General features: G+C 37.5%; 1 protein-coding gene across 1 annotated transcript; it reads right to left on the reverse strand.

Annotated features, from left to right (window-relative positions):
- Window positions 1–2997: 2997 nt before the first annotated feature.
- On the reverse strand, window positions 2998–13779 carry LOC126369969 (synaptic vesicle 2-related protein-like). The gene is made up of 11 exons (XM_050014578.1): window positions 13711–13779; window positions 13013–13174; window positions 10499–10661; window positions 9909–10030; window positions 9006–9244; window positions 8239–8390; window positions 7484–7598; window positions 6207–6357; window positions 4758–4914; window positions 3693–3820; window positions 2998–3132 (listed from the first exon to the last, which is right to left on the reverse strand). The coding sequence occupies exons 1-11, from the start codon at window positions 13772–13774 to the stop codon at window positions 3050–3052; spliced, it is 1536 nt and encodes a 511-aa protein (XP_049870535.1). The 5' UTR covers window positions 13775–13779; the 3' UTR covers window positions 2998–3049.
- Window positions 13780–21497: the final 7718 nt, after the last annotated feature.

The following is a 21497-nucleotide window of genomic DNA, read 5'->3' on the forward strand; positions in this document are numbered from 1 at the left end:
TCAATTAGATCAAATATTTTTATTTAACGCCATCTAGTGGTTACTTGTAGAAGATTACTAGCGCCATCTCTTACTTATCTCCAGTACTAATAGGTCAGTAATGCACAACCGTAAGTAGTGAAAATTAGTATTTCTTTGTGTTACTAGATGGCGCTAGCATACACATTCTGATAAATTGTTCTCCTTCAGTACTTTATTTTACTGTTTGATTTTTTAAAGTGTATAAAGAGTATGTATTTGTATTGCATATTCGCAATGTAAGTGTTATGAATTTAATTCTGTCATCATGGTGATCATCCAATTCATCTTAGAAGGAATAAGTATCCTTTATTTTTTTTCAAACTTGATAATATGACGGTTGGTTTAGCGCTAGCACAGATCATAATAATATTAGTTAGTTCAGTTATGCCAACATTATGATAACGTTATGCCAGTTATAGTTAGAGCAGTTACGTCGACGATACGCTAGATTTAGTTAGAGCTGTTACGCCAAAGTCAATTGCTGGATTCAGTTAGAGCAGTTACGCTAGCCAATGTTATGCTAGATGTATGCTATTCCGAGTTTATTTGTGTTCTTTCTAACGTGATGAGCAGTTGTTACGGGCGATATGTTCACAAATATAGATAAAATTTGAATTCGGAATTTTTTAATTACTTTTTATACGAGAGACTTTAACATCATTATTGGCAACAGAAAAGTCAGAAGGTCCTTCAGAACGATAGACAGAAACACTTGTTAAGATTTTTTTGCCGATCCGGTCAACGGGGTCCTAACGAGGTCCAAAAAAGTGTCAACTAACGGGTCTACTACCCTATGAAGTGAGACAATCTAATATCATTAACTTGATGGATAAATAATGACCTCATTTGTCACCATCCAACCCTTTTGTCACCCTTTGACGGATCATTAAAAGAGTTACATTGTTTTTGTGTGACACCTCTAAAGGAGACTGGTCATTTCTGACCCAGGCCCGGCGCGAATGAAACTTATCTCATAATTTTCGTAAAATTAGGTGTTCACGCCAACGTGAACGCGCCATAACAATATTGAAAAACGGCAACCCCGATGACGTTGTTCCGGTCCCGGTCTATATAATATTATCTGTGCTCAATCAATTCACTCTCTCGATCTATCTCCGCGTCACGTCACTACCAACTACAACTATCGCGTACGCGCACAAAATGTAATGTAACGAACAAGTCAATAAACAATCCCCCTTAAAAAACGAAGCTTTTATTGAAGCAATCCCATCAATCTGCTAAGCAATACCTACTACAAACAATAAACCCACACCGGAGCTACTGCAGCGCCGACATTAGGTAAAGTCAATCTAAAAAATCCGCATCGCTGAAATATTTGGCGAACACACTGAACCTGATTGTCTAAAAAATAAGATGATCCGTGCTTCGGAAGGCACGTTAAGACGTTACACGAGCCATGTCAGGGGCCTTTGGCGGCTCATTAATAACCCTGACACCAGGGTTGACGAAGTCGGTACTCCACCTCTATATACGATACGATAGAAGATAGGTAATAGATTTTAAATTGGCAACGACGATATATCGAGTGCGGCTAAGAGCTATGAGACGTAAGAAAAAAAATGTAAGGTAGGTATTTAATGACTGCATTAAAAAATTTACCTCTTGGGATTAGTGATAAAATATTTTATGACAAAATAATAGCGGGTCCATCTCTTTATCACTGTCGAAATATTTTTGGGTCATAGCAGGTAGATCCTTTTTACTATAACGGTGGATAATATTGTTTTTCGACACGAATCTGTTTCGGGGCTGTGTAATAGAGACTGTTAGTGACATCGTAACGAAAACTTTGAGGGATGATTCAGACCATGAGTCTGAGTTAATATCATGGAATGGAATTTTCAATCGCAAGAGTATGGAACGGAAAACAATTAAATTTTCATGAATTTTCCGACGGGAAATTTCACTTGATATCAACTCAGAATCATGGTCTAAATCATCCCCCTCAGAATTCGTTACGGTGGCACTAACATCCATACCTACTTGTATGGCTACCGTATGTATTTGTACGGGGTGTAAGTGATATCGTAACGAATTCTGTGGTGGATGATCCAGCTGATTATTCTGAGTTAGTATCAAGTAGAATTTTCCATCGCAAAAGTATAGAATTTAAAATAATTTAAAAAAGCTAAAAAAAAATTACGAATTTTTCGACGGAAAATTCCACTTGATATTGACTTGGACTGGTCTGAATCATCCCTCTGAGTATTCGTTACGATGTCTCTAAAACCCTGTATATGCCATGGGTAAAATAACGGAATAGAAGGAGGAAACTGGATAGGCCCTAACGCGCATTTTGTATGAGAACTTCTGTCGCCGTTTCAACTTTACTCTCTTTCACTACTACTCCTGCAAACAGATAACTACGATAGCTCTACTGCTTCTCAAATTCCATAGCCACTTCATCGACTATGTATATTTTAACGTGATAGGCTGCAATTTTGTCATTACTTTTCATAAGACACTGCATACAAAAGTATTTCTTTTTTCATAATAAATAGCCGATTATGCTAAGGTTTTTACGCGGAGAGTTGCCATTCTATACGTTGTAAATAGTTTCTTATTCTATGACTGAACGTCAAAGAAAATAAAACTCAAGGCCAACCATAATTCTTACCAGAAATTCCACGGCCTCTGTGGTCCAGTGGTTGAGCGATGTGCTCACGATCCCGGAGGTCTCGGGTTCGATTCCCGGTGGGGACAAATCACAAAAATCACTTTGTGATCCCTAGTTTGATTAGGACATTATAGGCTGATCACCTGATTGTCCAAAAAGTAAGATGATCCGTGCTTCGGAAGGCACGTTAAGCCGTTGGTCCCGGTTACTTCTTACTGATGTAAGTACGTAGTCGTTACATGAGTCATGTCAGGGCCTTTGGCGGCTCAATAATAACCCTGACACCAGGGTTGATGGGGTTAGTAATTACCTCACAACCCACACGATAGAAGAAGAAGACCAGAAATTCCAGATATAATTAATTATAATTCATAGTTATTATACAGACTGTTAATACGTAAAGTTACGGTGTTCCATTTCTTCTCTGACCTTTTCTAAAGATGGCCAATATTTTAGCAGTAGCAACCCTGAAGCTGGGGATAGAAAAGGAATCGATTAGTTAGGTAACAAATTCAAATTCAAAAATATCTTTATTCAATAGGTAACATAGTTACACTTATAATCGTCAATTTTTACATAACGAACGTCTCATCCGCCTAAAACTACTGCAGCTTCTCGCAACCTTTATAGCCGGGGAAAAGAAGCTGCAAGAAAACCACGGCACAGGTCACTAGGCGTTCTTTAAAAAAAATATATATATTGTTATACAATTGAGTAATTAGCTGCCTAATATCAGTTCTCAGATAGTTAATCCCACGCATTCATATCTTCTAAATAATCACTAAACTTATAATAACCTTTTTTGCAAAGTTTCTGTTTAACTACTGTCTTATAACAGTTGAAAGGCAAATTCTGAATGTCAAAGGCACGTTAAGCCGTTGGTCCCGGTTACTACTTACTGATGTAAGTAAGTAGTCGTTAAATGAGCCATGTCAGGGGCCTTTGGCGGCTCAATAGTAACTCTGACACCAGGGTTGATGAGGTTGGTAGGCCACCTCACAACCCACACGATAGAAGAAGATTGGCGGCTTACCCAACATTGCGAGAATGAAGAGGGTGAAGATGACATTACACCAAAACCCGTGCATGAGGTTGATGGCTGTGGTGCCCACGAGGGCCCCCAACTGTCCCATCATGTACAATGTACACATCGTCAATGCTCTGAAACAAGCTAACATCGTCATCATAACATACAATACTTACATAATCACTACATAGTATAAAACAAAGTCGCTTTTTCTGTCCCTATATCCCTATGTACACTTAAATCTTTAAAACTTTTTTAGTAGATAGAGTGATTCAAGAGGAAGGTTTATATGCATAATAACATCCATTAAATAGTGGAGAAATACTGTTATTTTTGAGGTTTTTAATGTGATGTCGTAAATAATTTCATTTTTTCCTCAGCATTGCCCCCGAGGGAAGCCGGTGATCCTGAGGTCCCGGGTGCGAATCCCGGTGGGGACAAATCACAAAAATCACTTTGTGATCCCTAGTTTGGTTAGGACAATACAGGCTGATCGCCTGATTGTCCGAATGTAAAATGATCCGTGCTTCGGAAGGCACGTTAAGCCGTCGGTCCCGGTTATTAACTACTAAGTACGTAGTCGTTACATGAGCCATGTCAGGGGCCTATGGCGGCTTAATAATAACCGTGACACCAGGATTTGATGGATTTGTTATTCCACTTCACAACCCACACGATAAGAAGATCATAGAATAAGGAATAACACTATGTATAGAACGGCAACTCTCCACTCCCCACCAACGGCCGAACTAGGTTTACCTCACCCCCCTCGGTCTTCTCGAGAGGAGATGATTTAACATATTTTTGTTCAACTTCTTATCATTATAACATAAAATACCTATATACGTCTCACTGCTGTTTTGATAATAATTTTCCAAAACCACAAGAAAATATTTATTATAATGCGACGGAAATTTCCATTCATCTCCCTCAGTATTCGTTACGATGTCAATTACACTCTGTACAAAAGTCTTTAACAGGATAATGTTCAAAAATCAGTAGGTAAGAAGTTGTCGCGTAGATAGAGAGCTCTTGATTTTTTTGTACCAATAATGGAAAAGTAATGAATACCTTAACTTTGTAGGGAAGGCTTCGACCGCCAATGCGGTTATAACAGACACACAGCCTCCGGAACCGAGCCCAACTATCAAGAATAACAAGGCTATTATCACATGTTTTATTAAAAAACATACTACCAGCCCTATGGTGCACACGCCCATTATTACAACTGAAAATAAAAAACAAATTATTTCACTAAATAATACTTTTTTACAATTTTCTTGAACAAATAAAACTCTCGTCACACTATCGGCGTGACGAGGCTATAGCGCAACACCAGGCAGGCGCTAGTAGTTGTAAGATGTCAGCGTTACTGACATTTAATAGAGACGTCACGCTACCGGCGTCATGCTCATCGTGACGTTGAACGCCCACAGTGTGACGTCTCTTCTACATTTCACTACATTACACTTAGACCTCGTATAACAAATAGACATCCTAAGAATCCGCGGCGCAACTACGGCGTTTAACGACACTGTACAACCGATATTGCACTTTATTTGAATAGCCACAATATCTTCATTTGAGGAAACGTACTTATGCTATCTGCATAACATAATGTATACGTATTTACAACACGGTTCGGAGGCTTAGAAGAACTCCTTACCGAATGTGAGTCTATTTGGTTATATGATGTCAGTACCATTACAACTAGAATCCACTGGCAATATGGACGGAGAACGGAAATATACATGGAAATTATCGGGGCTCTTAACATGACGAAACGAAAATCATACCGCGGGGGGCGTGCCTGCAAAATTATACCATCAATATAATAAGCATTAGTATGCTACCATGGCCTTTATTTTTGTGAGTTATAAAGTTATATACACTGTGTTAGTGACATCGTAACGAATACTAAGGGGGATGTTTTAAACCATGATTCCGAGTTAATATCAAGTGGAATTTTCCGTCGCCAAATGCACGGTTTTTTTATATTTTTTTAAATTATTTTCAATTCTTTACTTTTGCGATGGAAAATTTGACGTGATAATAACTTAGAATAATTAGCTGAACCATCCCTCCAGTATTGGTTACGATGCCACTAACAGCCTGTATAAATCGGCGCGTGCCTTTTTTGACTTTCCAGTATGTTATTTAGACAAATAGCGACATGAAATCTTTTATGTACGATTATTTTGCTACTTTGAGCGTGTTTAGTTTTGAGTTTTGGCGTCAATAATCAACTGTAGCGAGTATGAACAGACTGTCTTCGATGTTTATTCCAGTTCACCGTGCCAGAGACAACGTCGGAGTATACTTACTATAATTAAAACACATAATAACGGGTTCTTACCGCGTTTAAATCAGGGATATGAGACTCCCAATATTTCGACACTGTTGCAAGTGCCATAATCACGGGATGACATCCATATTCCTGATTTAAACGCGGTAAGAACCCGTTATTATGTGTTTTGATTATGATAATAACCGCGTAAACCTAAAAGAATGTATACTTACTATATATTTTAGTTATATCCACTTTTGTTATAATGTAGTATAATACGATGAAGGGAATGAAATACACAAGTTCCATTAACATAGATATGGGATACATAAGCGAGTTTGTCGTCCCATCGCAGTCGTCTTCGTCATGGGGATCAAGGAACCACTGAAATCATATTCTATCATATACATTATACAATAAATCTGTTATTTTCTTTGATAATAGGGTATTTGGCTTGGTGAAACATAAATTACAAAATGCTAATCTAGAAATAGAAGCCAATCTAAGATGATCGAAAATCAATCTCATTTTACTTTTCGACTTATTTTCGAATTTTATGTAACAATTAAGTAATAATGAGTACGACGTTTGACCGCTTTTGTTGATGATCTCACATGACAGTATTTCTATACAAGTGCAATAGAAAACTTTCGTTTTGACGCTTCGTAAAAAATATGACGTGCATTAACAAAAGTAGGGATGTCCTTGGAAAAGATTCAGTACGATCTACTCTGAACCGGCGTGCGTGTATGCAACGAATGATGAATGTAGAGGAAACAAGAGAAGTATGGTAGGATCGAAGCAAATTGAATTCCATAGTCTTTGCTTATACTAGGACTAAGTTTATTTATGTATTTATAACAGAGAACTCAGGTGGGCCGGAGTAAGGACAATTTGTTCAGGTGGGATTTCTCGGATGGCTCGGACTTAACGTGCAAGTACGGCATTATTCCCCAAACGATAAAACATCTTACATTCAAAATTCTAGATTAAGTAAGTAAATTAAATTCATCTATTTTGGGGTTATGTATACGTTTTTACAATAAAATACCAGATAATATTTTAAATTTGTCAGAAAATAAATTTAAAGCTCATGTAAAGCTTACTTTATGTAAAAAAGCTTATTATAAGATTAATGACTACCTAAATGATAAAAATGTCTGGTATTGAATGTGTTCCTCTAGTTATTAAATAACTTGTAATGTATATCATCATTGGTTTTTAAAAGATGTGTTGCTGTTGCAGTTTCTTGTCATTTCTTCTCCTCAGCCATAACACCTTGCGAAATGACGTAAATTCAAAAATGTTACATTGACCTTCAACAAGTTTATCCATGATAATTACGTTGAATAAATGATTCTGATTTGATTTGATTTCATCTGCGTGCAGGTGTTCGGGCACGCAGGAGGATCTTATGAGCGCTGCAGATAGCGCCATACTTGTTGCCAAGTTTTGGGCTGATACTATTTAGTTTGCCATCGACACGATAAGAAGGGAAGAGAATACTCACATCTGACGCTTTCATGAATTTAGTGTTTATGATGTCACACATGCTGCATGGACATGATGGGTTTCTTATAACTTCGTTGATGAACGATGGCATCCACATATAAAAACCATTTGACCTATAAAACAAAAATTGTGTTCAAAAGTGCACAGACTGTGGTATGGTCGTTACAGCATTCCCGGACCTGGACCTGACCTTGATTTTACCGGACCTGGACCTGGACCTTACCGGACCTGAGATTGCGAAATCACTTTGTGATACTGTCCTTTGTTAGGCCTTTGCAGGCGGAATGACCTGATTGTCCAAAAAAAAGTAAGAAGATTCTTCGCAAGGACTTGTTTTGTCGTTGGGGATCAAGTCCAAAAGAAAAAAAAGGATGTTTTTAAACCGTTGATTCCGCGAGATCTCGTCTAATTATTCGGGATCAATCCCGAAGCTTAATATGACGAGATCCCATTCGAGACCTTGAGTTATACCTTTTGTTTTGATTATGCTGATTTCCAAAGAAAACTTAGTTAACTATTTACTTGGTAGGTAATATTGAAGAATAAAGTTATTTGTTTTTATTAAAAAAACATTTTGTATTAATTAACCTCACTATCACAAACAAGCAGTTTTCATCGTTTTCAGCGATCCTAACTTTACATTTTTTATGAAAAATTTCGGGATTTCGCAGGATTGATATTTCCAATCCGCGCGGGATCTCGAATTTGCGATCTCGAGTCGGGATTGCATTCCCTAAGTGAAGAGAGCCTTACAATAAGTATGTGATGAACATGCAGTAGTGAGTAATGATGTAGCATCGCAACATCGGCGGTCGCAAGACTTGAGTCATGTCCTTCAATATTTTCCTCCATCCCGTGAAAGTGTCATGCATTAGGATAAATGATGGCATCGTCATTGATGTCACCTAAAACAACAATCATCTGTAAGCGGTTATTATAGAGGGCGTTAGTTACATCGTAACGAAAAATGATTGAGACCATGATTCAGAGTTGATATCAAGTGGAATTTTCCGTCACAAAAGCATGGAACTGAAAATAATTTTAAAAAACACTAAAATTTTCATGAATTTTCCAAGAGGAAAATCCACTTGATATCAACTCAGAATCATAGTCTGAATCATCCCCCTCAGTATTTGTTACGATACCACTAACACCCTATCTACTTGTATGGCTACTTGTATGTATTTGTGCAGTGTAAGTGACATCGTAACAAATACTGAGAGGGGTGATTCAGATGATTATTCTGAGTTAATATCAAGTGGAATTTTCTATCGCAACAGGATATAATTGACCACTTTATATTGACTCTGAATCATGGTCTGAAACATCCCCTTCAGTATTCTTTACGACGTCACTATCTAAAATGGTCGAGCCAACTGTATTAGTGAAAACTGCACTTAAGATAAATTACTAACTCAAGTTTGAACTGGTGGAAGTTGGGTACCGGGGTTCGAGCCGGAGAAAATCTCGGAGGTAGGCAGATGATGGTACAAACAAAACTTCTAATAAACACCTCTTACCGGATAGTCTTCTGGCATTTTCTTATTATTAATAGCATAAATCTTGGCTAAGATTGGCATTGCCGCGTGAGGACCCCTCTTTGCTAGTATGAACCTTGGACTTTCAGGTAAGTAGAATAGAATAGCGGTTCCTATTATCCCAGGGATACCCCAGACCCACATGAAGACACGCCATGGCCTCACTAATAGAGGCCCCAAGTTGAAACTCCAGCTACCACTAATGACTATCCAGGCAATACCTGGAAAATACATTGGCGACAATCAGGAATAATACGACGTATAGAACGGCAGCCGTGGTTAGCCAGTTGGTCGAATGCTTGCCTCTCACTCTGAGGTCGCAGGTTCGAATCCAGCACAGGCCTAAACCAATAATAGTCGAATTTGTTTCCGAATTCATGTTTGGATCATAAATGATCACGTGCTCAGCGGTAAAGGAAAACATCGTAAAGAAACCCACATTTCCGAGAAATGCATTTTCAGAGGTATGTGACCTAACCTGTATTGGCCTGGTTTTCCCTTCGTGGGTTGGAAGGGCAGACAGGCAGTCGGTTCTGTAAAAAACTGGACCTGTCAAATCTTCAGGCTAGATAAACGGGCCTTGTGAAAAATGGAATAATTCTGCGGAGATGATGAAATACTTAAAGAAGCGTTTACAAGATCTCGACGCAAAGCGCCAAATACGGAAGACTCGACTAAAAACCACCTTTAAGTACATACTCAAGTCGTCTGGCCAGCTTTATTAAATGCCGGGTGACCGGACCTTAAAGTCGAGATTCGGTTTTGCCGGCCACATCAGAGCCCACCACAACAACGACCCGGGATAAATATTGAGGAGTCGCCGTCACTGGATATGGTTTGGACGACATGATGATGATGACAAATACATAGCGGGATGTGACTTACCAGGAAAAATTATGAAATTGATCTGATCACTGGCAACTGCTATCAATATGGCTACATCTCTATGCTTTTTACTGTGCAATTCACCAAGATAGACTAACACTGTACCCGCTGATGCTGAAACTCTGGAAAAAAAGGATTAAATAATTATCATTGTGGTCCGGTGGTTCAATATGTCCCTACCGGTATTTTTTTTTGGTGATGATGGGTTTGCTCTTGGCCCCAGATTGGCGAGGCCTAAGATGGAGCTCGCTAGGCCAGAAGGTGTCTGTTCACTCTGGCCTTGAAAGCACCCGGGTTATATGCATTCGGAAATACAGAAGATGGCAGAGAATTCCACTGCTTAGGTATTTGAACCTGGGACCTCCGGATCGTGAGCCCAACGCTCAACCACTGGGCTACGGAGGCGGTCATACATACATAAACGGATATGGCACTGCCAGAAGTAATCAAAGACAACTTGCAACAACTCAACTATTGATTCAAAGCCATAAGATGGATATGGCAACTTTATGGCGATGAAGGTATCGTCTTCCTAATACCCGTCACTTAGTCCATCATGTCAGAATAAAATAATAATAAATAAATCTTACAAACATCCAACTATGACTCTCAAGATAAACATTGGCCAGAAAAGCGTACAGATTGAGGAAAGCATGGATGTAACGATAGTCCCAATTAGGGTAGGCAGCATGATCTTGCGTCTGCCGTATTGGTCCACTATAAGGCCCCATAAGATGGACATACCCACTATACCTGAAACGAAAAGAAAAAAAAACTTACCATACTTCCACAAGAGCCACTTGCCCGGCCAAGTAGTCCTCTCTCTTCAACTTAAGAAGCATGCTCACAACAGCCCTCAAGTTGGCGTCTTAGGGTGGTATTAATAAGGAATAATACTACATACATAACAGCCTCCATGGTCTAGTGGTTAGAGCGTTAGGCTCACGATCTGGAGGTCCGGGTTCGATTCCCGATGGGGACATTGTCGAAATCACTTTGTGAGACTGTCCTTTGTTTGGTAAGGACTTTTCAGGCTTGAATCACCTGATTGTCCGAAAAAGTAAGATGATTCCGTGCTTCGGAGGGCACGTTAAGCCGTCGGTCCCGGCTATTAGCCGTAAAAAACACCTCCACCAACCCGCAGTGGAGCAGCGTGGTGGAGTATGCTCCATACCCCCTCCGGTTGATTGAGGGGAGGCCTGTGCCCAGCAGTGGGACGTATATAGGCAGTTTATAATACTACATATAGAACGGCAACTCTCCGCTCCCTACCAGCGTCTGAACAAGGTTTATCTTTCCCCACACCCCCTTTAGACATAGTTTACACATGAATCGTATGGCGTCAGACGTCACACATAGGTACAGACGCGCGCGCGTGTACGATTAAGACAATGTGTGGTGTCTGTCTAAAACGATGTTGTTTCTATGAAGTGTCCGGGGTGTGCTAAGGGTTAGGTAATAATGCTCTTTTTACATAAGTTTTGCATCACTGAAACGCTATTAGTCGAAGCCGCGGGACATGGTTGAAGTAAAGACACTACCGGTACGAAAATTCAAATTCAAAATTCAAATATATTTTTATTCAGTAGGTAACATAGTTACACTTTGAATCGTCAATTTTACATAACGAACGTCTCATCCGCCTAAAACTACTGCAGCTTCTCACATCCTGTATAGCCGGGGAAAAGAAGCTGCAAGAAAAATCTCGGCACAGGGCCCTAGACCTTCTTTAAAAAATAAATAAAAATAAACATAAAATATTGATATACAATTGAGTAATTTAGCTGCCTAATATCAGTTCTCAGGCAGTTAATCCCATGCATTCATATCTTCTAAATAATCACTAACTTTATCCTCGTAACGCCGAAGCATAATTACGATTTCGAAGTAATAAACGACGGTGGTACCTTGAAAAGGACCAAATTTTTGTAGTCGTAAAGGCCGAGCACTTCAAGTACAAATTTTAAAGTGTTAGAGTTATCCGATCGGGTTCAAATTAAGTGGAGACCTATGTAAGGATGAATAGAAGACATTTTTGAAAAAAATACGTTTTTTTTTTAGTTCTTCCAGAAGGACTCCCGGTTTAAGTCACTACTTTTAGTAAAATCTGAAAAATATTATTATTATAAAGGGTTATGTATTTTTTCATTAAAATACATACCTATTTGTACGTCATAAATATGTGTATATACTTACATATTTAAATATAAAATAAGTAACGAGTTTTAGTTTTTATGGTGTAGTTTGTGATTAGTCCCTCTGGAAGCACATTAGGTTTTTATTATTAGGAAAGAAATTAATTCATGGTGTCAGTTTTGATCATCATTAGAAGGAAAAAGGAAATAAAATGAAGACGGTAGTTTTTTTTAATAATAAGATCACGTAAGCAAGCCAGTCTATACCGGTATGATTTAATCACATATAACAATTTAAAAAAATATTTGAAAAATATCCGGACATGACACCTAAAGTCCCTTGCAAAGGACTAAAAAAGTTTGCTTTCATATTGCTAACGATATCGATACGAAATTGATAAAATAACTATGTCATGTTGTTGATTATTATATTACCTGCGATTTCTGAAAATAATGTGTATGAAAAACTACGAAATTCGATTATTAACTTGATTTTTTTTTACCTCGTCGCCGTGTGTGCACCATCTTTACCATTATAATGACAAATTACGATAAGTGATACATATTTCTTTTTTATTAAAGCCTATTCACGAAATTGAATGAACTAGTTCATAGACAAAATATTTTTTTTCTCAATCGGCGCAAAGGTTTGAATTAAATTGACAGGCAAAGTTTTGGTACTTTTAAAAGTACCTTCGTTGATTATTAGAACAAACTATTTCAAAACCTTCGGCCTTTATGACTACAATTATTTGGTCCTTCTCAGAGGACCCCAGGGCTTACGAGGTTAAAATAACCTTTTTTGTAAAGTTTTTGTTTAACTACTGTCTTAAAACAGTTGAAAGGCAAATTCTGAATGTCAATGGGAATCTTATTGTAAAAATGTATACATTGCCCCTTAAAAGATTTAGTAATCTTATGTAATCGACTGACTTGTAAAGCAAGTTTATTTAAAGAAAAATGACTTACCGAAATATATGCCAGCATTGATCAAAGATTTCTCACTGAGTGTCAGGTTGATGTCACAGTCGAGTGGAGTTATTACATAGCTCATGCCGGCCATTTCAACAGAACAGTACAGGAATATGAAACAGCCTGATATTAGCACGAGGATATTGAACCAACCATGTCCTGGAAATAAAAATGATTTATCATAGTGTTTAACAGGGTACATAGGCTGTTGTGGAGGGGAAGCTACAAAGAAAGAGAGGAAGGGGAAGAAGAGCTTACATGGAACAGTTTAAAGAGAAGGCGAACGTCGTGTTTTATAAGGAAGTGAAGGAATTGGTCTTTGATAGACAAGAACGGAGAATGCTACACCGACAAGAGCGTGGCTCTTAAATTAATGATGATAGGCTGTTTACAATAGTCACTGTGGTCATGTGATTCACCGGCTTGCTTCTCTAACGGGAAGCGCCAGTTCGAACCCCAGTACCGTACTTACACTTATAAGTTGTTAATTTATCTCAAGTTCAGTTTTCACTAACACAGTTGGCTCGACCATTATAGACGGCGATACGGCTCACCTATCACGTTGGTCTAACAGAAAGCTAGGTGAGTGGGTACTTAGTACATCTTGCGATGGATGTATCTGTGACTACCGCAATTGTGATTTAGTCATGAGCTTATGTTATGTATTGGCTTCAAGAAAACTGTACTAGATATACCTGTGGCTACAAACGCGTCTTCATAGTTAGCAGTTGTGTGTTGTTCCTCAATTTCGTCATGCATGTTGAATAGATTAATAACAGGTGTAGGTTTTAGATGTAGTTTACATTTTATGGGATGAATGCAGGAAATGCAGAAGTGTAAACCTTCTGTGCGACGTGATAGATGTCATTGTTGCGTCATAGGCTTGACGTCCTTTGACAATATTTTATAAGCTCAAAGACCAAGGTTATGCTATAGAGTAAGCAATGAGTAAGACCTTCTTCCACATAATAAATGATGATTAAGGTTGAGGTCTAAAACGAGAAACTGGATATTATTTGTGTTGCTTAGTATATTGCTCTCTCACTAGAGTCGATTAATTCTTTCAGATATTTTTCCTCTCAGACGACGCTCTGAGCCGAGGTTCGCACCCAACTGGGCACCCTCTGGCCTGTTGTCTTAAACGTTGTACCGGGAGAGAGCCTCCAGCGCTCCCCATTTGTCCGGCCAAGTAGTTAATGCCATCTGCGGCAAATCTACAATAAGTCACGTCAAAAAAATATATATGTATATAAATGTATATTTATATTGCTCATTAGCAATATACTTTTATACTTATTGCAATATACTTAAATACTATTTGTGGTTTTCTTTCACCGTGTTTTATAGCTCATTAGCTATAAAACACGGTGAAACCCACATTCCCGAGAAATGAATTTTCGAAGGTATGTGACCGTGTATTGAGCTGGTTTTCCCTTCGCGGGTTGGAAGGTCAGACAGGCAGTCGCGCTGATGAGGTTGGTAATCCACTCACAACGATGTGCCTCCATTTGGATTCGAATCCGGGGCCTCCGGATCATGAGCACAACCACTGGACCTCAGAGGCCAATAAAATTGAACACATTCTCCTCGGTTATCCGATACCGTTGTAATACTTTATCTTGATGACGCTGACATTCCTGTAAAATTGTCCAAGTAACAGCATTTGATGACTTGATGACCGCCAGCTGACCATGCGCACACGCAATGAACTGCAAGCAACTGTGACGGGTCTATTGTCGAGTTTAAGTTCCTGTTTAAGTCTTACTTTTTTTTTGTGGAAGTCAGACTTCCAGGGTCCTAGCCAAGATTCAAATGTTTTGATGTGTTTTTTTTTGTTGCATTGGTACGGTTTAACATTTTATAACAACATAAGGTCACGACTGTATTCCAATTGGGGTAGTTACAGGTACATTCATCAAGAGAGGTGCGTTCAAGATGAACTACACATAAAAGAAATATTGACATAAACATTATCGAAATCTATTTGTTCCATTTAATAAATAATTAGGTAAAAATATGAAAAAAAAAAGACTAGGCGCCCACCACAGGCTTTGTCAACATAAATAATTACAAACAGTTAGGTAATACAAAAGGTATTCACATTAACTATATTAAAAGCAATTAACAGCCTCCGTTGTCTTGTGGTTGAGCGTTGTGCTCACGACCCGGATGTCCCGGGTTCGAATGCCGGTGGAGACAAATCACAAAAATCTCATTGTGATCCTTAGTTTGGTTTAGGACATTACAGGCTGATAACATGATTGTCCAAAAGTAAGATTATCCGTGCTTCGGAAGGCACGTTAAGCCGTTGTTTGGTTACTACTTACAGATGTAAGTAGGTAGTCGTTACGTGAGCCATGTCAGGGGCCTATGGCGGCTCAATAATAACCCTGACACCAGGGTTGATAGAAGAAGAAAAGCAATAAGTACATAAAAGACAATAGATAATGATTGATTTGACTACACAGATCTACCCACGTATTTAGGTAACAATATGTCATGTTACTCTTATAACTACCATATTATTTCCAAAAATCGGAAGTTATTACCTCAACAAACAATACAAATAGATAATCCTACAAAAAAATACTAGAAACATACAAAAGAACCGCAGATATGACAAATAGACGCGCAAACAAATATAATTTGCAAGTCAGTGCGCAGGCGCCGACCGCACGGGCTACAGGGAAAAAAGATGGCGTAGAAAAAAATGGCGCGAAAAAAAGCTTTGTCGCAAACCGCAAGAAGATCAATTACAATGCCTTTATTCTATTGGCAAAAACTGTTCAAAGTTATTGTAACTTTTATGATAATGGTTTTAAAGATACTAATATGTTCGAATTGTATTTTGGCGGCAGCAAAAATAGAATTGTAAGAATAGGGTTCGCAAAATAGGTTTTTGTACTTACAAAACAATATTATGCACTTTATGCGTATAGTATTAAGCGTGTGTTACAGTTTATTGAAATGAATTTTCAAAAACAAAGTAATTATACTACACTTCATTAAACGAATATTTATTGTAAAAAAAAAACACGTTATGAAAGAAAAAAAAACCTAATTACGGTTTCGGTTTTTGTTCGGTTATTTATTTTAAATATTAGTTTTAATAACAGAATATTTGCGTCGGTGACAGTTTTGGTTTTGTGATCTTGCGCAGTTATTATCGATTATAGAGGGTTTTACCGCCATAATTCACTGTTCCATGAAAGGATGGTCAAGTCATGCAACGTACATACATACATATTATTATATTCACGCCTATTTCCCACTGGAGTAAGCAGATACTACGGAATTCCATTTTCTTCGATCCTGACACACTTCTCTTGTTTCCTCCACATTCATCAATCGTTTCATACACGCACGCCGGTTCAGAGTTGATCGGACTGGTTAGTTTTCTTTTTCAAATTGCACTGATAATCTAAGACATACAACACTAGAAAAATCTAGACATCCACTATCTCTAATTTGTACCGGGTGCCTTCAGCGCTCTCCATTTTGTCCGACTAAGAATACCATTTACGGTACTTAAATCTACAATAAGTCAAGTAAGAAATAATATAAAAAAAAAACATACGCACAACAGAAAAAATACGTCCTTTACAAGGTTAAGTGTAATTTTCTTTTTATCCTGAATTAAAATTAGAGCTATTCAACTTTGGCACCACAATATAAGTAAGACAAACTTTGATCATTGATTTTGACTTCTAATCGTTACTTACACAATATCAAAAGATTCCAAAATCACTTTTTACCAGTTTTTCTACTTTTTTCTTCAGTGTTTGGGTAAACAACATGATTAGATTGATTACTGGGTGCGAGCGGTGCGGGTTCAAATCCCGATTATACACATTTTTGGGTTAGAATTTGGCGGTTCCCAATTCTAATTTCGCCGTAAAAATATAATGAATTATGGTCAGGTTTTTGTTTGTTTTCCGTGATGTAATTTCATCGGCTCGTTTGTCTGTTTGTGGTAGCGATTTTTTTACTCTACAATTTGTAGGAAGGAAAGGTTTACAAAAATGTTTTCTTTTTTAACCAAATTATATTATTAGTAGGTATTTTTTTATTAAATAAACTATTTAAGAAGACCCATCTAACCCATACCGTCGCCGTATAGTAAAACTATGTAATTATTATTACATTAATATTACATTCGAAATATTGTCGAATTCGAATATATCTGTAGGTATACTATGTTAGGCAAATGTGGCTGTTCTGAGATCTTTATTAGCCAGATTGAATTACATTATAAATATGTTTAATTGTATTGTTTTTAAGAGCTTTTGACGAGATGATGAGAGTTATTTAACTACCAACCTGTTACAGTGCTTTCCGAAGCCTTCCGAAGAACTAGGTCCTGGACCTCTGGAGCATGAGCCCATTGCAGAACCACTGCACCACGGAGGCCTTTTCGACCATAATACGTAGATCAACAATAGCTACCAAATCTACAGTTTTTTAAACAGTTACTGCCATATTCTCAGAAAAACCTATGATTACAGAAGCCGATTTATCGGAAATAGAAACCAATAAAACAGTTTTTTTTTATAAAAAGCAAGTCGATAATTTTTGGCGCCATTTTTTTACTTTTTAAAACTAAGGGTAGATTGAGTAATAATGTAAAATCAACAGTGGGCGTGATGTTTGTTTAAGAGTAAAAAAATAATAAATAAAAAATGTTTGGCGCCTTAGAGTTTGTTATAAGGGTTAATAATATTAAGTTATTAAGGGCTATCCGATGGTCGTAAGGTTAATGGGTTTTCTTAAGATTGAAGATTTAAATTTGTTGGGTCGATGGAGGTGCGAGTTAGGCTTTTGTGTGATATAATTCTTATTTTAATTTGCACATTTACTTTCTCTAAAAGGCCTTGTTGATGCACGCCAATAGTAGTTTGGTTGTGGTGATTTTATACATTGTTTAAGTTTACGCGGTTATTATCATAATTAAAACACATAATAACTGGTTCTTACCGCATTTAAAGCAGGGATATGAGACTCCCGATAGTTCGACACTGTTGCAAGTGCCATGAGTCTCATATCCCTGCTTTAAACGCGGTGAGAACCCGTTATTATGTGTTTTAATTGTGGTGATTTTATGTTTCTTTTAAATTGATGTAGGTAATATAAATAGGTAACTTATATTGTAGACAAGTAGATAATTCAAGATCTCTCTATACCTATCTCCTGGTAAACCAAAAAAACATAATCGTGAAATTTAGCTTAAAAATATGAAAAACCTCGAGTTACTCGCTCCGGATTCCCCTGGATACAGTTTTTACCCTCGCTTTTACACATAACACAAATTCACGACTCTATCCTAATTGAGGTAGTCAGAGGTACAACCATCGCATGATGAACTAAGTACCAATCAATCACCGAGCTTTCTGTTAGGCCAATGTGCTACTTTTGATTTGAAAAAATGCAGCAGGATAGAAATCTATCCAAATATTATCTTAAAATTCTCCCGCCAAGTACATATAGTTATGCCATCTGCGGCAAATCTACAATAAGTCACGTCAAAAGAAAAACTTAAATTTCGCATGAAAATATAATTATGTTCAGGATTAGCCCAAACATAATAAAAAAAACTTATAGGTAGTAGTCAATTTTAGGTTTTTAACAACAATGGATTTACAACAGTGCTAATCACAAGAAATAAAATCATTATTGTAACTATGTTATATGATAAAACACTAAAAAAGTGTGACCATCAAAAAACAGGGCAGACAGACAGTATAGCACGGATGCTGGGGACCTTAATTGGGTTGGCGAAACAAGATGCACGGAACTTGGTCAAAGAATAGAATAATGTAGATACGCATACTTTTTTTTAATATTTTGTTGGTCTGGTTACTAGACCATTGGCCGAAAATGGGAACTTAAACAACAAAATTTAGGTAATTAATGATAAAATCTAAACTAATAATAAAGTTAAGAACTTAAAAAATATACAGATCAACTTAAATTATATCTATATAAGAACAATAAAGAAATATCACTTGTTTAAATTCTCAAATTTTCTAAATTAAACTATGAAGATACGCATACGTTTGCCTTAAAAAGAAAACCTCTTATAATATAAAAAGAAAACACATTCTACTGAGTTTTTCTTCAAAAATACCGATTTAATTAAATATCTTTCAATCTGGGTAAAAATGGAGACTAAATTTTTGCCATAATTAAAACTAGCCTGATTAAAGAATAGGAACAGATTAAAGAAAAGGAACAGATTAAAGAAAAGGTGAACGTCGTGTCTTATAATGAAGTGAAAGAATTGGTCTTTGATAGACAAGAATGGAAAATGCTACAGAGCGTGGCTCTTAAATTAATGATGATAATTTTACATCAGTTCCAAGTTTCCGATCTCAAACATTTTACCGGTCTGTAAAATATTCTTTGGCTCATCGATCCAATCACTGAACCATGATTTATGGCGTTAAGGCCCGGATGTTATTTTAATCGATTACTTTTACGACGGTAGCGTTAATTCGACGCGGTAAGCGCCTTAAGTGTGGGGCAAAGGAAATTACGTTGTTTGTTTTATGATTTTTGATTGGCGGGAAGTTGTAGGTAGATAGTGAGCTAAGGTGGAAGAGGTTGCGCCTCTGCGGTGTTGCTCTTTTTGCGAAGTTTGGGCATAGAATAAAGAATAGGGTTCCGGCCGCAAATCTACAATAAGTAACGACAAAAAAGAATAGGGTATGTTTTACATAAGTAATTCCTTTTTTTATATAAGCTCACAATTAGGGTAGCCGAGGTAGGTACAACTATCGCAAGATGAATTAAGGTACTTATATATATATATAATTATTATTTTTTATTAATTTACGGTTTATATTCTTAATTTTTTTGTGTTGTGTTACACGATAAGGCCTCTGGACATGATACAGAGGTGTTAAGTCGCTAAAAGATAACACATAATTTTATTCTTAAATAAATAAATTTTACGTCATAATAGAACGTGCCAAAATGGAATAGTAGACAACTTCTGAAGTGGAGGCTTCTGAGCTTTTGGTAGGAGTAAGGTTGGCTTACATATAATCAACAAAGGACGAATGATGAACGATCTTAGGGTATAATTCGTGATAAATGGCTATAAACTGTAGAGAAACGTGGAGTGTATCCCGGGACAAGTTACTGAAAAGAAAAGCCGTCAGTTGGAAAAAGGCAGATTAGATTGAAAATAATTCTTTCTTAATTTTCATATACAGTTTTATAAAGTTTTATTTATATTGTCTTTTTGATTTCCGATCTTTAGAGAATAAAACATACACACGATGATTCCGCAGTAAAACGCTCCGCAAAGGGTTACATAACATAACATAAATAGCCTATATACGTCCCACTGCTGGGCACAGGCCTCCCCTCAATCAACCGGAGGGGGTATGGAGCATACTCCACCACGCTGCTCCAATGCGGGTTGGTGGAGGTGTTTTTACGGCTAATAGCCGGGACCAACGGCTTAACGTGCCCTCCGAAGCACGGAATCATCTTACTTTTTCGGACAATCAGGTGATTCAAGCCTGAAAAGTCCTTACCAAACAAAGGACAGACTCACAAAGTGATTTCGACAATGTCCCCATCGGGAATCGAACCCGGACCTCCAGATCGTGAGCCTAACGAGAGCGTTAGGCTCACGATCTGGAGGTCCTCCGTGGTCTAGTGGTTAGAGAACCACTAGACCACGGAGGCTCTTCCGCAAAGGGTTATAAAGTAAAAATATAACCAAAACAATATGTTTGTTTACTCAAATAGTATGGGGTACTGTCAAAGAACACTCAACAGAAGCGACACCTGATGGGAGAAATAGGCAGTTTTTAACCTCAATTACCCTAATGCAAAGTCACATTACCCCTAACATTGCAGTATAGTTACTCTTACCTTATAGTCATTAAAACTTAGTACATCTGTTCTTCAGATAATAATCTATAGTGAGACAGTAATGTACGCGTGACCACGAGCCGTGTCCATCGCCGCATTACCATATAAACGGTATAGCACGCTGACATTTGCAGAATAGACAAGTACAGACGAACGACAGTTTGGTATACGATTGTTAAAAAAATATAATTATAATAATCTTCATTTTCTTTTCTGGGAAACTGACAGAGAATTGTGGCCAATAACTCTGCTGTTAGTTGTATTAAAAAGTAAACTCATCATCATCAGCCGTACGACGCCCACTGCTGGGCATAGGCCTCCCCCAAGGATCTCCACGACGATCGGTCCTGCGCTGCCCGCATCCAGCGGCTTCCCGCTACCTTCACCAGATCGTCGGTCCACCTTGTAGCGGGCCTTGTAGCGACTGAGCGTCGTCCGACACGTGGAAACAAAGTCAACTCAATTTTATTTATTTATTTATTAAATATTTCTACATATATACACATGTATACGTATACATGTATTACTAAATGTGTATATATGTATAATACTTAATAAATAAAACTGTGTTTTCTTATTATATAATATATATAATACA

Source organism: Pectinophora gossypiella, chromosome 10, assembly GCF_024362695.1.
Source record: "Pectinophora gossypiella chromosome 10, ilPecGoss1.1, whole genome shotgun sequence".
Taxonomy (NCBI): domain Eukaryota; kingdom Metazoa; phylum Arthropoda; class Insecta; order Lepidoptera; family Gelechiidae; genus Pectinophora; species Pectinophora gossypiella.